Source organism: Tiliqua scincoides, chromosome 10 (assembly GCF_035046505.1).
Source record: "Tiliqua scincoides isolate rTilSci1 chromosome 10, rTilSci1.hap2, whole genome shotgun sequence".
NCBI classification, from domain to species: domain Eukaryota; kingdom Metazoa; phylum Chordata; class Lepidosauria; order Squamata; family Scincidae; genus Tiliqua; species Tiliqua scincoides.
Genome location: NC_089830.1, coordinates 28,480,917 through 28,500,284, shown reverse-complemented (window position 1 = coordinate 28,500,284; position 19,368 = coordinate 28,480,917). Strand labels below are relative to the sequence as shown.

Below are 19,368 nucleotides of genomic sequence, written 5' to 3'. Positions count from 1 at the left end.
CAGTTTGGCTCCATAAACTGGGAAGACTGGACAGATCTGCCACTTGAAGAGGGAACTCTCTCCAGGGAAAATGGCTCAAACTGAAGGGGGGGCATCAAAACCCAACTCTCCCCCCCCCCAGCAATCTTGCCCAAAGCTCATTTGGCCTGGAAAATCCAGCCGCTAATTAGCAGCTCCGCCCCCCCTGCATGCAGCCTCCCCCTCAGCACGATACTGGCAGCAGGCGGCTGGCGTTACCACAGCAACCAGCTTGGACTCCAGGCGCTAATTAGGGAAAGAAAGGGGGGAGAACGGGAGGAAGTGCTGGGGGAGCGACAAGTGTCAGTGAGGCCTGGAGTCAGTCAGCTGGGGGAGTCACTGGCTCTGAGATGGGGGTCACAAGGCCCCCCAAGCTGGTGGGCCACAAGGAGACCCAGAGGGAAGAGGACCTCGTCGCCCCCTCCCTCCATCCTGGGGATACGGGCAGCGCTGCAGGGCACTTGGCAGAAGGGGTGCCTCACACCGACCCCAGGAGGGCACAAGGGTGGACTACGTGCTGCCCCCTATTCAGGAGACATTTAGCCAGGGTGGGGGAGAACCACGGCCTTCCCCCTCTGCTCACAGGCTTCATGTTGGGGGCACCTGCAATGGCGATGCTGAACTGGGGGAGCCCAGTCTGAGGGAAGCAGACACTGCCAATATCCCCCACGCATTTGCAACGCAAAACAGATGAAGTTATGGAGAAATACCAAATGACTGACCAGAGGACCTTGGAAGGGACCTGAAGAGGTGGGGGGAGGGTGTCCAGTAAAGAACCCCATCAGGAGCTCCATGTCCTCAGCGCCACCTGCCCCATGCCCTCGCACCCTAGAGTAATGCACCCTTTAGGCTGTTCCAAGGATCCTGCCAGGAACCCACCCAGACTCTCCCAGCTCCAGTCAACAGGACAGTGGCTGCTTCTCCTGCCACCCCACCCCCGCCCCAAAAGAAGCAAAGCTAGCAGTACTTGCCTTCTGGAGGCTTGTTGGATTCAGTTGCGTCTTGTCAATTATCTTTATGGCCACCTGGAGAGAATTTCAAGGCAGAGAAGTCAGACAGATGCAGAGGACAGGCAGCAAAAGGGGAGGCACCTGCCGTTGCCCCTCCAGCCCCCAGTACCAATTCACGGAGGCCCCCAGTTCTGTCCCACAACTGTGACCCTTTTGTGCTGCTTAGACTTCTCAAGACCCTTGTTTCCCCTGCCCTGGTCATCCAAGGCTTCTTCCCAAGGGCAAACTGGCACAATGCACGGGCACATCTACATCACACAGACTCCAGTGTGGAGTCAACAGGGGCCAAACCAGAAGATCCAGTGCCCAACCAGGGGTCTCCTCCAGGAAGCTCAAAAGCTGGGCATATAGGACCCCTGTTGCTGCTATTCCCCTCCTACAAATTGTCAGTAAGAGGTAAACTGCTACTGGCCATGGAGGATCCATGCGGCTATCACGGGCAATGCATACAGACCTCTCCTCCACCTGTCTGTCTAACCCCCTCCTAAAGTCAACTCAGTTGGCAGCCACTGCCAGTTTTAGGAGGCCAGAGATGTACTATAAGGTGAAGCACTTCTGTTTCTTCATCCTGGATCTACTCCCCACTAATTTCACTGTGAAACTGAGAGACAGTTTCCTCCCTCCAGGGAATGATTTGATAAAACTCTATCGAGCTCCTGCCACTCTGTCATCTTTTTCAGGCACAAAACACTGGCTTCCCTTGCAAGAGTGGCGCGCCAGCCACTTGCTCATTTTGGTTGCCTTTAGCTGCATCTGGTCCATCCCTACAAGGTCCTTCTCAAAGTGGGGCTAGCCAGAACTGCAACTGCCTTCCCCATTGGGCCTCACCTCTCGGCCTGTAAGGATGTGCCGTGCCAACTTGACCTTGGCAAAATTGCCCTTGCCGATGGTCTTGAGGAGACGGTAGTTGCCAATGTGGGGCTGCTCGTCGGCACAGGAGGCGATGGAATTGCGGCAGCGGGCACCCAGCGAGCGGCTGGACCATGATGAGCCCTTCTCAGAGCGGCTGCTGGCCAGGGTGGAGGGCTGTGGGGAGAGCGGGGGCGTCACCGGGTTTGGAGCCGCGTCGAGTGTCACCACGGGGCAACGCTGGTGCTAGAGGGGCAAAGAAAGAAGCACGCATGAGAAGGAGGAAGAACTCTCCCAGCTTTGTCCACTTCCCAACTGCCAACAGAGGACAGTGCCCCAGAGTGGGGAAGTTCCACACCAACAGCCAACCCCAAAATTCATTCTAAACATATACTATGTCCTTGGTCCGCTTCCTAAAAAGAGTGCTGATGGGGTTCAGTTCTGCTGAGACACACAACCCGGCAGGCCTTTCTCCTTGATTCCAAATATTTTAAAAGGTTATTGAATGACAAGAGGGTAACACTCTGCACATGCTCAGAAGAATGATCACCATTACTTCACTTGGCTCAGGGTCAAGCCCTGGGATGCTCTGGCTCAAACGAAGATGGACATTCTACTCAGGTAGGGGGCACGATCATCCCTCCGCCGCCCTCTGTGTCTCCAAATGCCCGGGCACCATGTCGTGGATCCTCAACCAGCCACGGGCCAATGCGACTTTGGCTCCCAGAATCTACAGCTCTGGAGGGAAGTTTTCACTCCTCTGGGAAGGAGGGGGCCTCTCGCAGCCTCCAAAGATGGGCAGCCTGGATCAGCAAAAGCAGTGAGGCGGGAGAAACATGCCACTCTCTTCTTTGCCCTGTTGCAGCCCTTTTCAGAGTGGGCAGCTGGCTGTGAAAAGGTCGAGGGAGAGCAGAGAAAGCTGGAGAGGAGAGGGTATGCTGGGGAGGGGCTGGCACCGGGCCTGGCGTGCCTCTGACAGCAGCCATATCGGCAGCTCCCTACAGCCCTTGCTAGTCACGGCTGCCACAGAGGAACTGGGGGAAGCGGAAATTTCAGGGAGTCCTTATGCAGGTGATCAATGCTGGTTGAGCCTGCCCACCCAAGATCCGGAGGGCTTCAGCTACATCTTGCAGGAAGATTGAGCTTCCCTGCTAAGGCCTGTGCCAAGATGCCAGGCTCTGAACCAGGGAGATATTCAGGTAGTCCCAGGCATCAACGAAGGAGCATCACTGGCCCTCCAGCCTTGACCAAAATGCATCCCCCCCCCGATTATAATAAATCGCAAAGCAACCATAGAGGGGAAACCACTTTGGCTTCCTAGCAGGGCCACAGAAGCACCCCAATCTGGCTGGCCCCAATCTCAGAAGCCACCCCAGGGAGGCTGTTCGCCTTAACAAGCTTAGACAGCCAAAGATCTTTAGTCCAAGGAGATTACAGAGAACACGAGCGACGGCAGAACAGCCGTTCCTGACTGTCTGGCACAGGCCAGGCCCCATCTTCCAAGGGTCACTCTCCGCCCCAGACCCTCCTCTGCTAGGCAGGCTCATACCCTGAGACTTTCGCTTTTTAAAAATAAACACCTGGATCCAAAACCAAAAACACACACACATCCAGGCCTTGTAACACTATCAGCCTGAAACAAAAGCAACGCGATCAAGAATTAAAATCAGACACACACTTCAAGATGTATCTTGGGCTGTGAATCCAACCCTTGTGAAGATATCTGATCTCAAGAGAGACAAGTCAGCGGGGAAGGAAGTTCAGGCCACAAGATTTGCCTTCCTGGAGCTTGTCTGGCAGGGTGCGAGGGACACACCATCCCCTCTAGCTTGCCCGTCACCCGGCATCCAGACCATGCAGCAGTGGTTTTCAACCTTTCTCATCTCTCGGCACACTGGCAAGGCATTAAATGGTCAAGGCACACCGTCAGTTTTTTGACAAATGACAAGGCACACTGTGATGCCAATGGAGGGCAATGGCTCACATCCCCCAGTGACCCTACTAACAAACGACCCTCTCCCAAATTCCCACGGCCATCCATGGTATACCAGTGTGCCATGGCACAATGGTTGAAAATGGCTGCCATGGAGGTTCTACAACAACTTACCAGCAGACTTCTCCCCAGTGAATTTGCCCAATTCTTTTTCTTTATTTTTTAAATGACTATTAAAAAAAAAATATTATGCCCTGCTTATCAGGCCAAAGCCTGTCAGAGCAGTGTGTGGTTCAGGTGCTGGGGGTGTGTGTGCGTGTGTGTGCACTGTGGGGCTCTGCCCAGGACCATCAGCAACCTGGTCCTGGCGCTGACTCAGGACCAAACCTCCACCAACCAGTCGTGTGCCTTGGTCTACAGAAGCAGAGCTGAGTCTTCTTAGAGCTGATGCACCAGAAAAAAAGAATAATAAAAAATAGGAGGTTGGTATGAAGACCAACCTGAAATGCAGCTGCTCCTGGGGCGGAGCCGGCCCCGGCAGCAAAACACCACGGAAGCGCAAGGGTGGATCCCTGCAGCAAGGCGGCCAACAGGCACTCATTACAGCTGGAGTCTAGCCAGGCCCAGGAGCCAGGTGGAGGGGAGCACTGGGGACTCCACCTCTGAAACAAAGCCCCCACTTCGAGGGGGGCACTTGCAGCTTCCCACCTCACCCCTTGCTGCCAACAGAGCCAGTGCACTGCGGCAGACACCTCTGCTTCCTCTCCACATGTGCCAAACCATCTCCTTTGCCATAAGAGGTTTCTTGGAGCTGCCTATTAACGCCCCACAGTGGCTCCCAGCTACCAGAACTATCCTTTTCCATATAACACCATCCACACGTACAGCACTTTACAAAGTATAGTAGAAGGAGGCAGGACCCTGCCCCGAGAGGTTTACAATCTAGAAACAGCCACAAGAGAGACAGCAGAGCACAGTGAGGGAAAAGGGGGCAGGGGAAGAACAGGTTTGAGCATGACGGCACTTGAACAACTGACCCATTTATCATAGACAGGTTTTCGTGGCTAATGGAGAAACTCTGCTACACCTGAGCCATCCTCAACAGCAAGATCTGCTTGTGCAAGCTCTGGTCACCAGACTTAAGTCATCAAGCTCCGAGGTGAGCAATCATCTCCTTTGGCATAAGATCATGTCCTTGGTGGCCAACTTTTTTACTGAGCCCTGCTCACATGCCTGTATAAGCAGCCCGAGACACGCCAGGGGAAGCTTCTCTTCATATGAAGAACAGGTGATGGGATAGGTAATTCTACTCCTTTGGTGGCCAATTACACAGAAAGAAGGCCAGCAATAAACTCTGGCAACCCTAATAGAGCTGTCTTCTTAGGAAGAACACCTGCCAGGTGGGCCCCTCTGGATCTCACCTGTTCTCCACTGCTTGGGGTCAAGTGCCAGGCACTGGCTCCTGCGGTCAGGTGCTTCCAGGTCACCTGCCTGAGCATCAGGGGGCCAAAAACTTGTCACTCTTGGGGGCCATTCTTGCAACAGCACCCGCTGGCCTCTTGCTATCTCCCTGCTTGCACCAGGCTGACTAGTGTATTCTCCCCCCCCCCCCGGTTGAAGCTCGATTCTGCCACCCAAGGCCTTGCCACATTTCTTCCTGGCCTTGCTCCTCTGCCCTGAAGCCAGGCAGAGATTTTGCAACCAAAAGTTGAACTCATCACATCTCTAGTCAAGCATCTCCCCCACCTTTCGACATCCCTGTTTCCAGGCTGGCTGCCAATCACACAAACAAACAATGACACAGATCAATACAGATACCTTGCCTTTGGTTGCCTATGATACAGTGCAGGGGTAGAGTTTTTGCCACCTATGGAGGAGCTGATTAGCTCATTTTACACTGACTTAGAAAGCAATTCCCAGTTAATTACCCAACATGTTCACATTATTTTAAATACAAATACCTAAAAGAAGGGTGGAGAGCAAACACTATCTTCATAGAGGCATTCATTAATAGAGGTATTCCCCCTCACACAGGAGGGAATGCCTTAAAAGGTGGCATCTGCTGTGATGGATATGGAGCTCTCACACGGCCTACCACAGGTACACTCTCCTCCCCTTGCACCTGCTCAACTGTTTTATGACTGGGAGCAGGTCCATGTCGTCCTGTTCCCCCCCCCCCCAAAAAAAACGCTATTCTCACCTTTTGCTGAATCACAAAATGCACAGCTTTGGTAGCTCTTTGTATCTGCCCACCCAAAACTGAAGGAGATTTGCAAAATGTAAGACAGGTAATGACTTTGGACAGATATAAAATTAAGAGCAGCCCCCCCCCCTGAACTGGTTGCTGCCCTCAGCTACTCAACACCAAAGCACTGAAAAAGAAACTGGGCACCTCTGGGATTCAGCCAGGATTCTTGCAGCCAGTTTAAAGGATGCTTGCTGGTTTCATGCATTTATAACCTGCTTCCTAACCAGTGTTATGCCCAATCTCATCTGATCTTGGAAGCTAAGCAGGGTCAGGTCTGGTTAGTACTTGGATGGGAGACTGCCTGGGAATACCGGGTACTGTAGGCTTATACCATGAGCTCAGAAGCTAAGCAGGGTGAGGCCTGGTTAGTACTTGGATGGGAGACCGCCTGGGAATACTGGGTGCTGTAGGCTTATACCATAGTCTTTCGAGGCTGAAGGTTACCAACCATCAACCAGCGTCTCAAGGAAGGCAAGATACATAGTAGAGTAATTAACATAAGACATAGAAATGGATTTATTTAAAAAGTGAGGCAGTGAATAAACAGCATTAAATGTCACGCAAAAATAACAAAACACCATGAAGCTCAGGAGGGAGAGAAAACTCCAGCATCCTTGAACTTCAGCCTGAGCAAGTCAAGCTGGCCCAGAAACCCTGAGAGAGCGGAGGCCATCCTGAGGGCCCCATGGCACAGGCGACCAAGGCTTTGTTGCCACACCTGAAGAAAGGCCTCGCCAGGTGAGCCCCAATAGCGGGGGAGGGGGACATAAGCCAGAAAGCCTTTTAGGACTTTGGCTCCCTTGACCGACTCGCGACTCCAGCCAGCTTGTGCTACGGAGATGTCTGCAGCAAAACAGCATCCGCGACAGAGACATTTCCAGTCAAGACAGGAAGCGGCTGATTTGCGCAAGGAAGTTTCACAGGGGAGAGGACAGGGCCGGCAAGGCCTCCTCCCACCCATCCGTGAAGTGACAAGACAGCCAGGCACATTCAACACCACTGCAGGCGCCCAGGAGTGCCCCCAGCAGCTCTCCTCCCCACTGCAGGGTCTGCACACACAAAGGAACACTTTTCTGCCCCATTTCTCTCCAGAGTGGGCCAGACAGGAGAGCCGGGAGGTGCATTTTTCTGCCTCAGAAGCTGCTTTCTCCTTGTGCAGCAGAGAGGACCAACACGGAGCAGGCAGCTCGGCTCGGCACATGGAAGGGCGCCAGAGAAAATTCTGCTCGTGTAAGCTCAAGGGGCCAGAGGGAACAAAGAGCGTCACCTTTTGACCACCTGGGTTCCCACCCTTCTCCCCGGCCACCCTCTGCTCACAAACTGCAAGCCGGAGCACTTCCTAGGAGGGCCCAGGTCTGCCTGGTCAGCTAAAAGGAGCAGACCTCGACTCGGTTTGCCCACCAGCACGTGGAAAGTGCTGCGCAGAGGTCCAAGCCTCCGCTGCTCCAGGGACCCACAGCCTGTGCTCTTTCGCTGTGCCACCCTAGTCCAGGGCAATGTCTGTCTCTGAACGCACTGCCTTGGTCTGAGCGCCTCATGCCCACTGTTTTGAGCTTGGGGTGCCTGGTAGAATCATGCCTCCAGGTCAAATTGTTTTACTGGCCACTGCTGGAATTAACAGCAATCCAGCACAGAGCATTCATATCACTATTTCTGAGCACACAATGCAAATCATGCACAATATCTTCACATAGCCCTTCAGCAAGGTAAGCAATTTCCTTGCCCCCATACCACAGATCAGGAAGACTGAGGCCTCGAGGAGGGGCTTGCCCAAGGCCAAGGGAGGGGCTTGTCTTAGAGGGTTCAGGGCCAAGGCCAGATGAGAACAGGGAAAGCCCTACTCGCAGCTCAGTCTCTTCATCCCAACCCCTCACCATTTCTGGCACTTGGGCTGAATTATTTCTATGGGTGCCACATGGTTGGTTTTAGACAAGCTGCACTCTGTGGCCATTCTTGTCCTGCTGTGGCATTTATCAGTCTGTGTTTATTGTTTTAAATATATCAAAATATTTTTTGAGGCGAGGCACAAATGTTTCAAACAAATATGCCAAACAGATAAGCCGAGAACTTGACCCCCGGTTTCATGTCTGTAGGGTGGCTGTATCAAAACTGAGTGGGGGTGGTGGGGGTGCATGTGTCACCACCACAAGCAGCAAAGAACAGAGAGGAACAGCGGGTGCTTCTCTCCCTCCCCCAGAATGCTGGACTTGGAGTTCCCACTGAAACCGACAGACAGGAGATTCCAAAGGAGCAAACTAAAGTCCCTTTCACACCACAAACAATTCCCCTATGAAACTCACCACCATAAGGGACAGTGATGGCCACTGGCCTAGATGACTTTAGAGACAAACTGGAAAATCCACAGAGGAAAAGGAGAGGTATGATTCCAGTCAGCTATGGTCACTGCATGGAACACCCCACCCCACCCCCAAATCCAGAGGCAATCTATCCCTGGGAGGAAGCCTTCTGGCTGGTCACTGCAGAAACCAGATGCTGATCTATACGAAGCCCTTGGCCTAAACCCACCAGACTGCTAGAGCTTCATGGGCCAGCAGCCCAGATGAGGATCAAGAAGCCCCCTGTTTCCTTCCTGATGCAAAACTGGGGGGGGGGGGGCATTCCTGAGCCAGCCTTCCTCAGCCTGCTAGCTGAGCAAGTCACATGGCCCTGTGCAGGCAAAAGGAGGCAGAACCCGGTGTGAGCTCGGGAGCCTCTTTCCCACCAGTGGTGAAGGTTTCCTTGGCGGGATGAGCACCGCCAAGATGGAAGAGGCGCAATCATTCCGCTACTTGGTTTCCAACAAGAACAAACAGCCTTTGTGGTTTATGACTCGTCGTGCTCTTGGCTGGAACTCTAAGGAGGAAGAGAGTGTCTGGGGGGTGTGCAAAGCAACCGATAAGATGGTTGCTGGGCGGGGGGGGGGGGCTGGCAGTGGTGATGGTGCTGCACTCGAGGACTACCAAGTGACACAGTCTCTTCGGAAATTTAAAAGCCACACTTATAAGCGACCAATCCCCTACTCTGCACTACGGAAGAAACTTCATTGTAAACTTTATAGTATTCTTAAGGGCATTAACGAGCACCACCTTCTTATTGACACATCTATTTATCCCAATTGCACCCACCCCTTCTTTGGAGGAGCTCAACGTTGTATGCTCGCAGACACACTTACAGTGACCCTGCTAGGTGCAAAGATTGCTACTTACCCAAGTCTTCCCAGCAACTGTCATGGTTGAACAGAGATTTGAACCTAAGGCTCTCTGGTGCAAGCCCAGCACACAGATCCACCGCACCAAAGACATGTGGTATATGGAGAGGCAGGTGAGGCAGGGCCTCCCCATCAGAGTCCTTAGAAAAGCGCCGCTGCCGTGGGAGGCAACCAAGCACCCACAACCCACATGCCCTGCCTCACCTGCCCACCACACGTCCCTGCACCACACCACACTGTACGATGGTCACTCAGCTATTCACCACGAAACAGGTGGGGGGGGGCTGGGAAGTGAGGGAGTGAGGGAAGCGAGGGTTGCAAGCCTTCAAGTCACACAGAGTTTTCCTTTGGGCAGCTGCCCAGTTCCCATCCCGCTTGGCCTGAAGTAGAGCCTTGCTGATTCAGGGCAAGGTGGGCTCCTCTAGACCTGCATTCTCATCCTGCGGGGGTAGCTACATCTCTCTTGGGAGAGCACAAGCCTCCCTCACTGTTGCTTCTAGCTGGGAAAGCAACAGCCTCTTCGACAGAAGATGCCTCCAGCAAGGCCCTCTGCAACACTCAGCCCAAAGCCTCCCTCCACAGATGCTGCATGGTCAGCCTGCCCTTCGGCGAACAGGCAGCCCCAGCCTCCCCAAGAGAAGCAGGCGCTTCTCCCACCCCCAGCCTCACCCCTGACCCTGCAACTTAAAAAGAGAGACCCACCAAGGAGGAGGCGGCTCAGAGAGGTCCCCGAACGGAGCTTGCCTGGTGACAGGTGCAGGCCCAGCCGTGTAGAGACGGCCCTGGCCGGTGGCAGGGCATTCTGGGAATGAGCCCCAGGTCTCCAGGGGTGCTAAGAAACCTGGCTGGGTCCCCACCGCGAAAGGGCAGAGGACGGGGAGCCAAGAGGAGGTCTGCTCACCGCATCCTGCTGGTGCTTATGGATTTTCCTGTCTCCTGGAGTGGGGGCTGGCAGGGGAGGGGGCTGGCGGGTAATGTGCTTGCTGTCAGAACTGGCCTTTCTGAAAAGCTCGCTAGCTGTTCCCACGGGAGGCCATTCAGGAATGCCACAGTGCATTGTGGGATAATGCCAAGGAGAGCCGCCTGTCAGGCTAGCACAGGGCAAGCAGGAGGAGGGCGCCAAATGTAGACCCCCCCTTCCATCGCAAAGCCCATCAATAATGCACTGGAACACAAAACACTCCACACTCAGAAAGAAGCAGCAAGCAGGAGGTGAGGGGATGTGCTCGGGCCAACGCCAGGCATTCTGCAAGGAAAGCTGCAAGAGGTGGGGGGGGTTTAAGAATGTGTTTGTTTTCACTTGAGAACATCTATAAGCCACTTTCCTGGAAGAAGCGCACAAAAGATACTATGACGGTATCTCATTGCATTACAAGAGCCAGTCTTCAAAATTTATTTTAAACAAAGAGAAGCAGTGACAACCTCTGCACTGGCCAGCACTTCAAGCAGCACCACTAACCAGAACGAGAGGCACATACAGATGGCAGGCGGAAAGGCCAAGAGAAGCCAGAGCTATCCCCTTGGCATGCAGGAGGGGGGGTGACACCCACCTAGGGCACAACCTGGCCCACCGAGGTCTTTTTGACCCACAGCCAAAGAATCAAATGCCACTTCTTCAGAGGCTCTGGGAAGAGGGGATTGAAGAGTCAGCTGGAGGCCGCCTTCCGCTCAGCAGTGCTCCCCCCTCTTCAAGAGGGACTGCCCCCAGGGTCACTGAACCCAAGTGAGGCTCTGCTTCCTTGTCACATGATCCCTGCAGTGCCCCCTCCCCATAAGTATCAGGCACTTGGGTACAAAACAAAACCGGGCATTTCCACACCGGCTTTGCTTCCAAGCTGAAAAGTAGTAAACAACACATTCCATCACAATACTCAGACCCCGGAAGGGGAAGATCAATTCAGTGGATGGTGGGTTTTTAAAGAGACAATGAAAAACTAAAAAGATTTACAGGCACTTACCAAAAAAAAAAAAATTAACAGGCGAGCTCAAAGGAGCAAAGGGGCACTCCACAGCTGGACCGGATGACACTGCGCGGAACAGGCCCCCCAACCCCAGCAAAGGGCTGTTGAGAATGTTTGTTCAATGCCCCACTTTGAAGAGGGACCCCAATCCGTTGCTGGAGGCAGGAGGGAAAGGAGCTCTTCAGCACAGGCCAAAGCCCCAGCCTCTCCTCCTGCCCTCAGCAGACAGAACTGTGCCCAACTTGGAGGGAGGGCACAGGAGGCGAGCAAAGGCTCCCAGAGGCCCAAGAATCAGGTCTGCCCTTTGTGGAACTGAAAAGGCCACCCCATCCAGCTCTGCTGAGTCAGCATCCACCACCGCCCAGCTGTGTAGCCAGCGACTTCCTCAAGCTCCGCTCCCTTCCTCACAAAAAACCATCACCACAAACATAAGTATCAGTTGGGGACATGGCCCAACACCCAGCGAGCAGACAAGTTTCAGTGAATCATCATCATTGTGCTTGGCTCTGAGCATGTGGAAAGTGCTTTCCAGACACTTCTGTCTTCTTTACAACAACCCTCTAAGGGAGACCAGCAGTGTAACTCTCACTGTCACAGGTGGGGAGATATGAGAGAGTGCTTCACCTGCAGCCACAGAGGCAGCTGTAAACAGGAATTTAAACACATTTATGTCTATTTCATTTTTAGCTGGCCTTTCCCTGGCGAGCCTTAAGGCGGCTAACAATCAAAACAGGTGCAGCCATTTCAAAAGGAACCAGAGAGCAACCAAAGGACAACATCCCTGTAGCAGCCAGAGGAGCAGCCCAGCTTCCCACCCCAAAGCTTGGGGGAGCAGGTCTGCCTTGAGGGGTTTTGAAAAGCAAAGAGAGAAGGACCTACCCAATTCCCCAAAGCAGGAAGTTCCACATTCTGGGGCCATCACGGAGGAGGCTCTGTCCCACAGGCAGATTAATTGTGCCTTAGTCAATGGCAGCACATGCTCCCCACAAGGTCTTTACTAGTGGAAGAATTATGCAGCAGAACATACACCTCCTCTGGGTATGGAGGGTTTAAACCACACAGGGCTTCCAGGGTCAATAGCCAGCACCCTGTGTGGCGCCCATGGCTCCAGCAGGCTTTCCTGATGCAGCTTCTTAGCCAAGATACAACAGGGTTCTCAGTGGACATTCAGATCACTCCAAGCCATTCAGGTGATTCACAGTTAAGACAGAAGCACGCGCAGCATTTGCTCCCTTTCCACAGTGGCTGACAAGAAGCCCTACAAAATGTGGGCGCTCCTATTCTCCCGCACCAACCTCTGCCAGCCCAGAATCCACTCCACACCCATCCTCCCCTTTGGGAGCAAGATGGCATCCATATAGCCTCCCGACCTGGCTCTTAAACAAAAAGCAGGCCTTCCGTGTTCACTGTGGGGCCTACATTCCTACCAAGAGGTAGCGGCTGATCTAGCAATCAGGCTCCGTAGGTGTCCCTGACTCACACTCTACACCTGCTTAGGAGGACAAGCCTGGGATGACTTCTGCACCAAGTCACCAATGCTTCACTGCACAGAGAGGTTCCAGAGATCCAGAGCGCATTTGTCTTCCCCAGAAAAGGCACCTGTCGGACTGCAGTGTCCCTTCCCTCCTGGGAAGCCACCCAAGATACAACAGGCTTTAATTCCAGAAGATCACCACAAGACAAGTTCAGGGCGGCACCAGCCAGCCAGGAAGTGGCCCTGCCCTGACACCTCATCCCTAAAGACAACTCTCCAAGGAGGAGGCCGCAAAACCAGCAACATGGCGCCATTTCCAGTGAAACCAGTGTGGCAGTTGGGTCACTCCGTACTGCAGAGTGGATGGCACCAAGTAACCCAGCCAAGGAATCATGTAGTGACTAGCCCAAGCACTCCCGGCCAGCTCTGGCACATGGATATGAACCCTGGCATCCCCATTCCTAGGCCAGTGCACTAACCACTACACCACACAGAAATTAAAACACAAGGAGAGCCCTTTCAGGTCACGCCAAATGTGCCCATCCACCCTGTCAACAAGCAGAAGCCCCCCTAAGAAGCCCCCTTGCCAGGTACGAGGAGAACAACACCCCCTGCTACTGTTCCTCAGCACCTGGTAGACTGCAAGATAACATGAAGGCCGAACTCCTAACCATCGTGGCTCACAAGAAGAGAAGCAGAGTTCTGCTGGACAACAGCGCGCCACCTTCTGCAGTCTCCAGCACACCAGAGGGGCAAACCAGGTGCCTCAAGAAGCCCTCAAGCCAGCTGATGGGGTGGGGGCAGCAGCCACAGGCCCAGCTCGTGCCTTTGGAGCGGTGCAGCACCTCAATGCTCAAGAGGTTCCCAGCATGCAGAGTGGGAAGCATAGAGGCCTGGCTTGGTGGCTGTGCACCAGGACACAAGACGAACTGTGCTGGATGAGGCCAAAGCAGACGCCCCAATGCGGAGCTCACAGGTCAGGCCTCCCCTGTTTGGCTAACCCCCCCCCCCCAGCAGGTGTTCCACGCAGCCACTGCTGGAGAAGCATCCCAAGCGGCTCTCCTGGTGCTCTCAGTCTAGTGCACCTGCACTGAAGTGAGGTCCAGCTGAGCTTCAGGCATCCCCCCAGATCCACGGTGTGTCTGCAAAAAGAGCTCGGTGCAGGCTGCCTGGAAGCCACACCCGACAACAGCTCCTGATCCTAAAGAGCAGGGGCAGGTTATGGCGACTCAGCACCAGGAGAGGGAGCATTCTGCACATGTTCAGAGGCACCTTCACCCTTGTTTTCTGCATTTGAGAACTGCTGAACCCTGGCACCGAGAACAGGTCCTGGGGCTGAAGCATGGCGAGGCCCAGGCGGCAGCTGCAGCCCAGCCCTCGCTTCCATGGAAACCCGGCACTAGTTACGACACACACCAGATCCCTGGGAAGCTTCATCAGTTGACTACAAATGTTAACTCCTCCAACAGGGCCGGGTGGGGCCCCCAGACACAGCAGAGGTGAGGCAGCTGGGCTCACCTGCCAGGGCAAGTACCCTTCGGGAGCCCAGCATGGCTGGGTTGCCCAAGAGCCCCAAATAAGCCCCTCCCTAGCACGGACACCCAGAGCTGCTGGAGCTGCACAGCACCATTGCCACTATCCTTCCCACAAGAGTCCTGCAGGGCCAGCCTCTGGCTGCCTCCACTGGACTGAGCAACTGAGGTCAAGAGGGACAGGAGCAGCTGCCCAAGACACGCAGCAAGGCCAGGGATGGCCTGGGAACTTTCGCTGAAGGCCGCTGTCCTGCACAAATTCACCTGGAAGAAGGGAGGAAGGGGACGCTGACCTCCAGGTAACCATCCCAAGGATGTTCCTGCAGGCCTCCTTGACCTAAGGCAGGGGTGTCCAAAGTTTTTGGCAGGAGGGCCACATCATCTCTCTGACACTGTGTCGGGGGCCAGGGGAAAAAAGAATGAATTTACATTTCAAATTTGAATAAATTTACATAAATTAATATACCAGAGGTGGAACTTATATAAATGAATGAAGGTCTTGCAATAGCTCAAAGTCTATAAAAGGCCTTGAGCAAAGCAAGACTGGCCTTTTCTTTGCTGCCGCTACTGCATCACAGATGTGAAACAGCAAGCAATGGAGGGACCCTCATCCCAGAGGTCAAACAGTTGCCCTCATGCTGAGAGCAATTGTGTTGGGCCAGTGCGGGCTCCAGCAAGTTTCCGGAGGTCCAGAGGCTCATTGGAGACTGGGATCTCCCTGAGGGCTGCATTGCAAGTCCTTGAGGGCCGCAAGTGGCCCCAGGGCCGGGGTTTGGGCACCCCTGATTTAAGGGGAACAATCTGCTTAGCTGGGGCTGGAATTGTAGTTTGCAGGTGCCTGTGAGGGGTGCAGGGACCCATTTCTGCAGAACTGGAGCAGCATAAAGGCAAAGAATTCATTTTGTTTACCAAAGTTTGGCCCACCCTCAGCCATGAGGTTCTGCCACTTGGGACGACTGCCCAGGGCAGCCAAAGCCACCTGTCCTCTGTGCTACATGTGGAACCCATTTATTCCGCCACGGTATAAATCTACAAGCTCCACTCCTCCAGCTTCTGCAATTTCCCACAGCCCACAACTACCCAGGTGTTGTTCTCTCCAGTCATGTGGACTAGAAACCTTAGGAATATACTTTTTTCTCAATGTTTACTTACATAAAGCAGAAACCCTCAACATGACAATTTTTGCTTTATCCCTGTGCAACAATTCCGTCAAGGATGTTCAGGGTTAACCCCATCTGGGTTGGAACTCAGGATGCCTATAAGCGAACAGGGCAGAGCTGTGAAGGCATAACTGTCTGGTGTGCATGGGGGGGATTACGGCAGTCCAGTGTATGACACCCCCACGGCGCCCCACACTTCTAGCAGGTAGCCTGCCGCATGCTGGTTCCACAAGGCTGCCATCCATCTTGCAGCCTTGAGAGATGATGGCATGTCAGAACAGACCCACTTCCACGGAAAAGGCACCAGAAGCTCCCTGCACGCCTGTTCTGACATTTTCACACCAGGCTCTGGCGCCTCTCTGGGGCGCCGTTCCCGGATCGTCTCTTCCTGGGCAAAGGAAGAGATGAATGAACCCAGGAAGTCCCTCAAGATCACAGCCTGCTCTCTGCTAATATTTCAGTGGGTGGTGGCGGCGACTGCTGTGGTGGGCCTGCAGAGGCCTGCGAAAGGCTTCCCAGCAGGGCACTACCAGCCCCAGATACCCTAGAAAGACAGCCCGGCTCCTTGCTGCCCCTGCCAGCCAACAAAGGCTGCACTGCAGTCCCGCTGTGGCAGGCGAAGGCCACCAGCATCCTCAGAAACCAGCAGAGTCACTGCCTGAGGACCTGCAGAGATCAGAGCCCCCCTTCTCCGAACGGGAGGGCGACGGCCAGCCCCTCCCCGGCCCCTGCTGGGTGGGGCTCTGCCAGGTAAACACGATCCGGCTGGCCTTGGAGGGCCCACCTGGTGTGCAGCCCACCCCTCTGATCACCTCTAGCCAGCCCCACTGCCAGCTGCGGAGGCGCCACCCCCGCCGTGCCCATCACCCACCCAGAAAACCCGGCCTGCTGACCCCACACCCTGGCAGCCCTGCAGCCCGGCCCTTCCCCAGCCGGGCTCCAGGACCCAGAGGGGCACTCAGGGCTGGGCACGCGGCCCCTCCTGGCGGCCCGAGCGCCTGGCAGAGTCACCTGCCAGCCCAGAGGGCAGCGCAGGGTGGGGCGGGCAGCCCCCTGCCTGCCTGCCTGCCTGCCTGCCAGCCAGCCAGCCAGCCACCTGTGGTCGGGGCGGCAGCAGCCGGAGGCCCCGGAGGAGAAGGGCTGCCCATCTGGGGCACGGAGGGGCAGCTGCCTCCCGGACGCTGTGGAGGGTCAGCCCGGAAGGGATCGATGGGCAGCCCGGCCCTGACGCCGCCCGCCCAGTGATGGAGCCGCGGCAGCGCCAGGCGTTCCGCAGTGCCGGGCTCCAGTGGCGAGGAGCCCGGCGGGGGCGACCCGTCCGGCCCGGCCCGGCACTCACCGGCTCGGCGCTGCGCTCGTTGCCGGAGGCCAGCGCCGTCCGCAGAGACATCTTCCCGGGCGGGAGGCGGCGGGGGGCGTCCTCGCTCCTGCCCTCGCCAGGCTCGTCGGGGCGGCCGTCCGTCCGCTGGCTGGCTGGCTACTGCCCGGGGGGGCTCATGCCCTGCGGCGGGGGCGCTGCCCGGCTGCGGGCGGGCGTGTGCTCAGCGCGGCTCCGCAGCCCAGCCCGACCGCGGCAGGAAAGGGCAGAGGAGGCGGCGCTTCCTCCCGGCCGCCTCCATACGGCTCCCTCCGAGCCGGGAGGGCTGCTGGCCGCCGGCGCTGCTGCTGGGGCCGCCGGCGCTGCTCATCGAGGGCTGCTGCGGGTCCCGGGCGCGGAGGGAGCCATCGGGGCGCGGGGAAGGCGGGCGCCCCTCCGGGAGGCGGTCCGAGGAGAAGCGCCGTCGAGCGGGAGGCCGGGCCGGGCCGCGGCAGCGCCGGCCCTCCAGACGCTTAAAGGCGCCGCCGCCTTAGCCGGGCGCACGCAGGGAAAGGCGGCCCCGCGGCGGACCCCCCCTTCCTGCCCGCCCGCCCGCCCGCCCACGCACTCGCAGTCGCCTCTGGGCGTGGGCAGCGTGCCCCGCGGGCTCCGCCACGGAAACACCCCAAGAAGGGCCTCTGCGAAACGGGGAAGGGGCTCTCAGCCCCAAACTAGGCACCTTCTCTCAATCTCGGAAGGCTGGCAGCAGAGCACATAAGGTGCCTCTGAGCGTGTGCAGAGTGCATTTTCCCTTCTTCTTTGAGGTGCTTCTAGCAGGGAGTTGCGGTGGCTGAGGGGCAGGTGAGGCAGAGCCTCCCCAGCTGAGTCCTTCGAAAAGTGCCCCCCACCGTGTAAGGCACAGGATGGGGAGGCCGAGCCTCCCCACTGGGGTTCTTCGAAAAGCACCCGCACCGTGTGAGGCATGGGGTGGGGAGGCAGGTGAGGCAGAGCCTCCCTCCGGAGCCGCTGCCACATGAGGTGAGGCAGAGCCTCTCCACTGGAGTCCTTCAAAAGCACCAGCACTTAAGCACACTCAATACACAGCAGCAGCAGCGCTTTTTGAAGGACTCAGGTGGGGAGGCTCTGCCTCACCTTGCATGGCTGCGATGCTTTCTGAAGGACTCCGGTGGGGAGGCTTTGCCTCACCGGCCTCCCCACCTACTGTACCTCCCTGGTTTCCACTCACATCCGGAGTGAAGGAGGCGGGGTACCCAGCAGGGATGCCCAGGAGCAGCTGCTGGGTGTTTTCCCTCCAAGTTGTTTTTGTTTTGGTTGCACTCAGATGTGTAGCTTGAGGCAGCCCAACTGCCCTGGGGCCAGGAGTGACCCTGCTCTCTCCTCCTTTTACACTGATATTTTCTGTACACACAGACCCTCAACCACAAGGGCAGAAAGTGGGGAGCACCTGAACCCTCACCAACCATAAAGTGAGCACACAACTGGAACTCCTTGCCATGGCTATGATGAAAGGCAGGTAGTGTATTCACAGAAGGGGTGAGCTAAATTCTTGAATGGAGGATATCCACTCAGTTGACCGCTAGGCCATCCGGAAGCACCTATCTTGTCACCAGGGTGTGCCTCCTAACCTGGCAACTGGAAGAGGGCAATCAATCCTATGAATTGAATGAATGCCTGAGCGCTTCCTCCAGATTCTTGGGAGTCCAACAGGGACACGATGCCTGGTCCATGGTGCACTGGCCTGGCTTGGCATATGGGGGTTCCCAAAGCAGGTGGCAAGCCACAGTTTTGCCCACCTGCCATTTGCCACAGACCAGACCTGAGCCAAGGATCTGGGCAAAGTTCTCAGTGTGTCAAGGCCCAGCTCCTGGCCATAATGAAGGGTGCCTCTGAGTGCCTCTCTGTCCCTCACCTGAATGCCTGCAGCTGGTCCCTACACACTTGTAATTTAAGGGAAGGTGCTCTGGGGGCAGAGATTGCGGTGGTAAGCAAGCCCCCTGAGCCCCAGCACCTCTCACTCTGGAGACCTGAACCTGGTGTGTGGTTTAGAGCTGGGAATGCACCAGTCACACAGGGAGATGCACAGCCAGCTCTGTGAAAGCAAGGAAGGCACTTCCAAAGGAGTTTGAGGACCAGGCAGGAGTGGCTGCCCCCCTCCTCCAAAGGCAACAGGCTGGTGAAGAAACATTGGTTGAGTCCTTCAGGGCAAAAGCCAGTGCAAGTGGCTGTGTGTGTCTCGCCTCTGCTGTCCTCAGCCTCTCTGGTGGGAGTCTTGCTGAGCATTGGCTGGAAGGCAGCAGGTACACTGTCCAGGCACAGGGTGGTCACAGGAAGGTGGTCTCATCTCGCCCCTCTCATCTCACCCATCTCGCCCCTGCTTGCTGCACTGGCTGGCAGGAGCCGCTCCTCCCCAGGTCTGCCGGTACATGCTATCGAGGACTGAGCCCAGCCCTGCCTGCCTGCTCTGCCGCTGAGCCCCCTGCAAGTGAGCATGACAGCCTTTGCAGGTTGGTCCAAGAGGCGAGTGCCAGCCTGCCAACCCCACCAACACAAAGCGCAAACACCTGGGAACTAACTTGGCCTGTGCTTGTGTGCAAGCTGCACTCAGGCATTGTGGAGGTGATGGGCTCACCTATCTAGGTGTGCACTTTGACCTGGAA

At 56.0% G+C, this 19,368-nt stretch overlaps 1 protein-coding gene across 4 annotated transcripts in view; it reads right to left on the bottom strand.

The window, feature by feature from the left end:
* MARK4 (microtubule affinity regulating kinase 4) overlaps positions 1 to 17,147 on the bottom strand; it is a 37,320-nt gene extending 20,173 nt beyond the window's left edge. For all 4 annotated transcript variants that reach the window (XM_066638306.1, XM_066638307.1, XM_066638309.1 and 1 more), the window contains exons 1-3: positions 16,733 to 17,147; positions 1,857 to 2,123; positions 990 to 1,043 (exon numbers count right to left, since the gene is read on the bottom strand). In XM_066638306.1, the coding sequence (XP_066494403.1) occupies positions 990 to 1,043; positions 1,857 to 2,123; positions 16,733 to 16,783 (372 nt within the window). In that variant the 5' untranslated portion in view covers positions 16,784 to 17,147. The remainder of the gene's footprint in view (positions 1 to 989; positions 1,044 to 1,856; positions 2,124 to 16,732) is intronic.
* Positions 17,148 to 19,368: the final 2,221 nt, after the last annotated feature.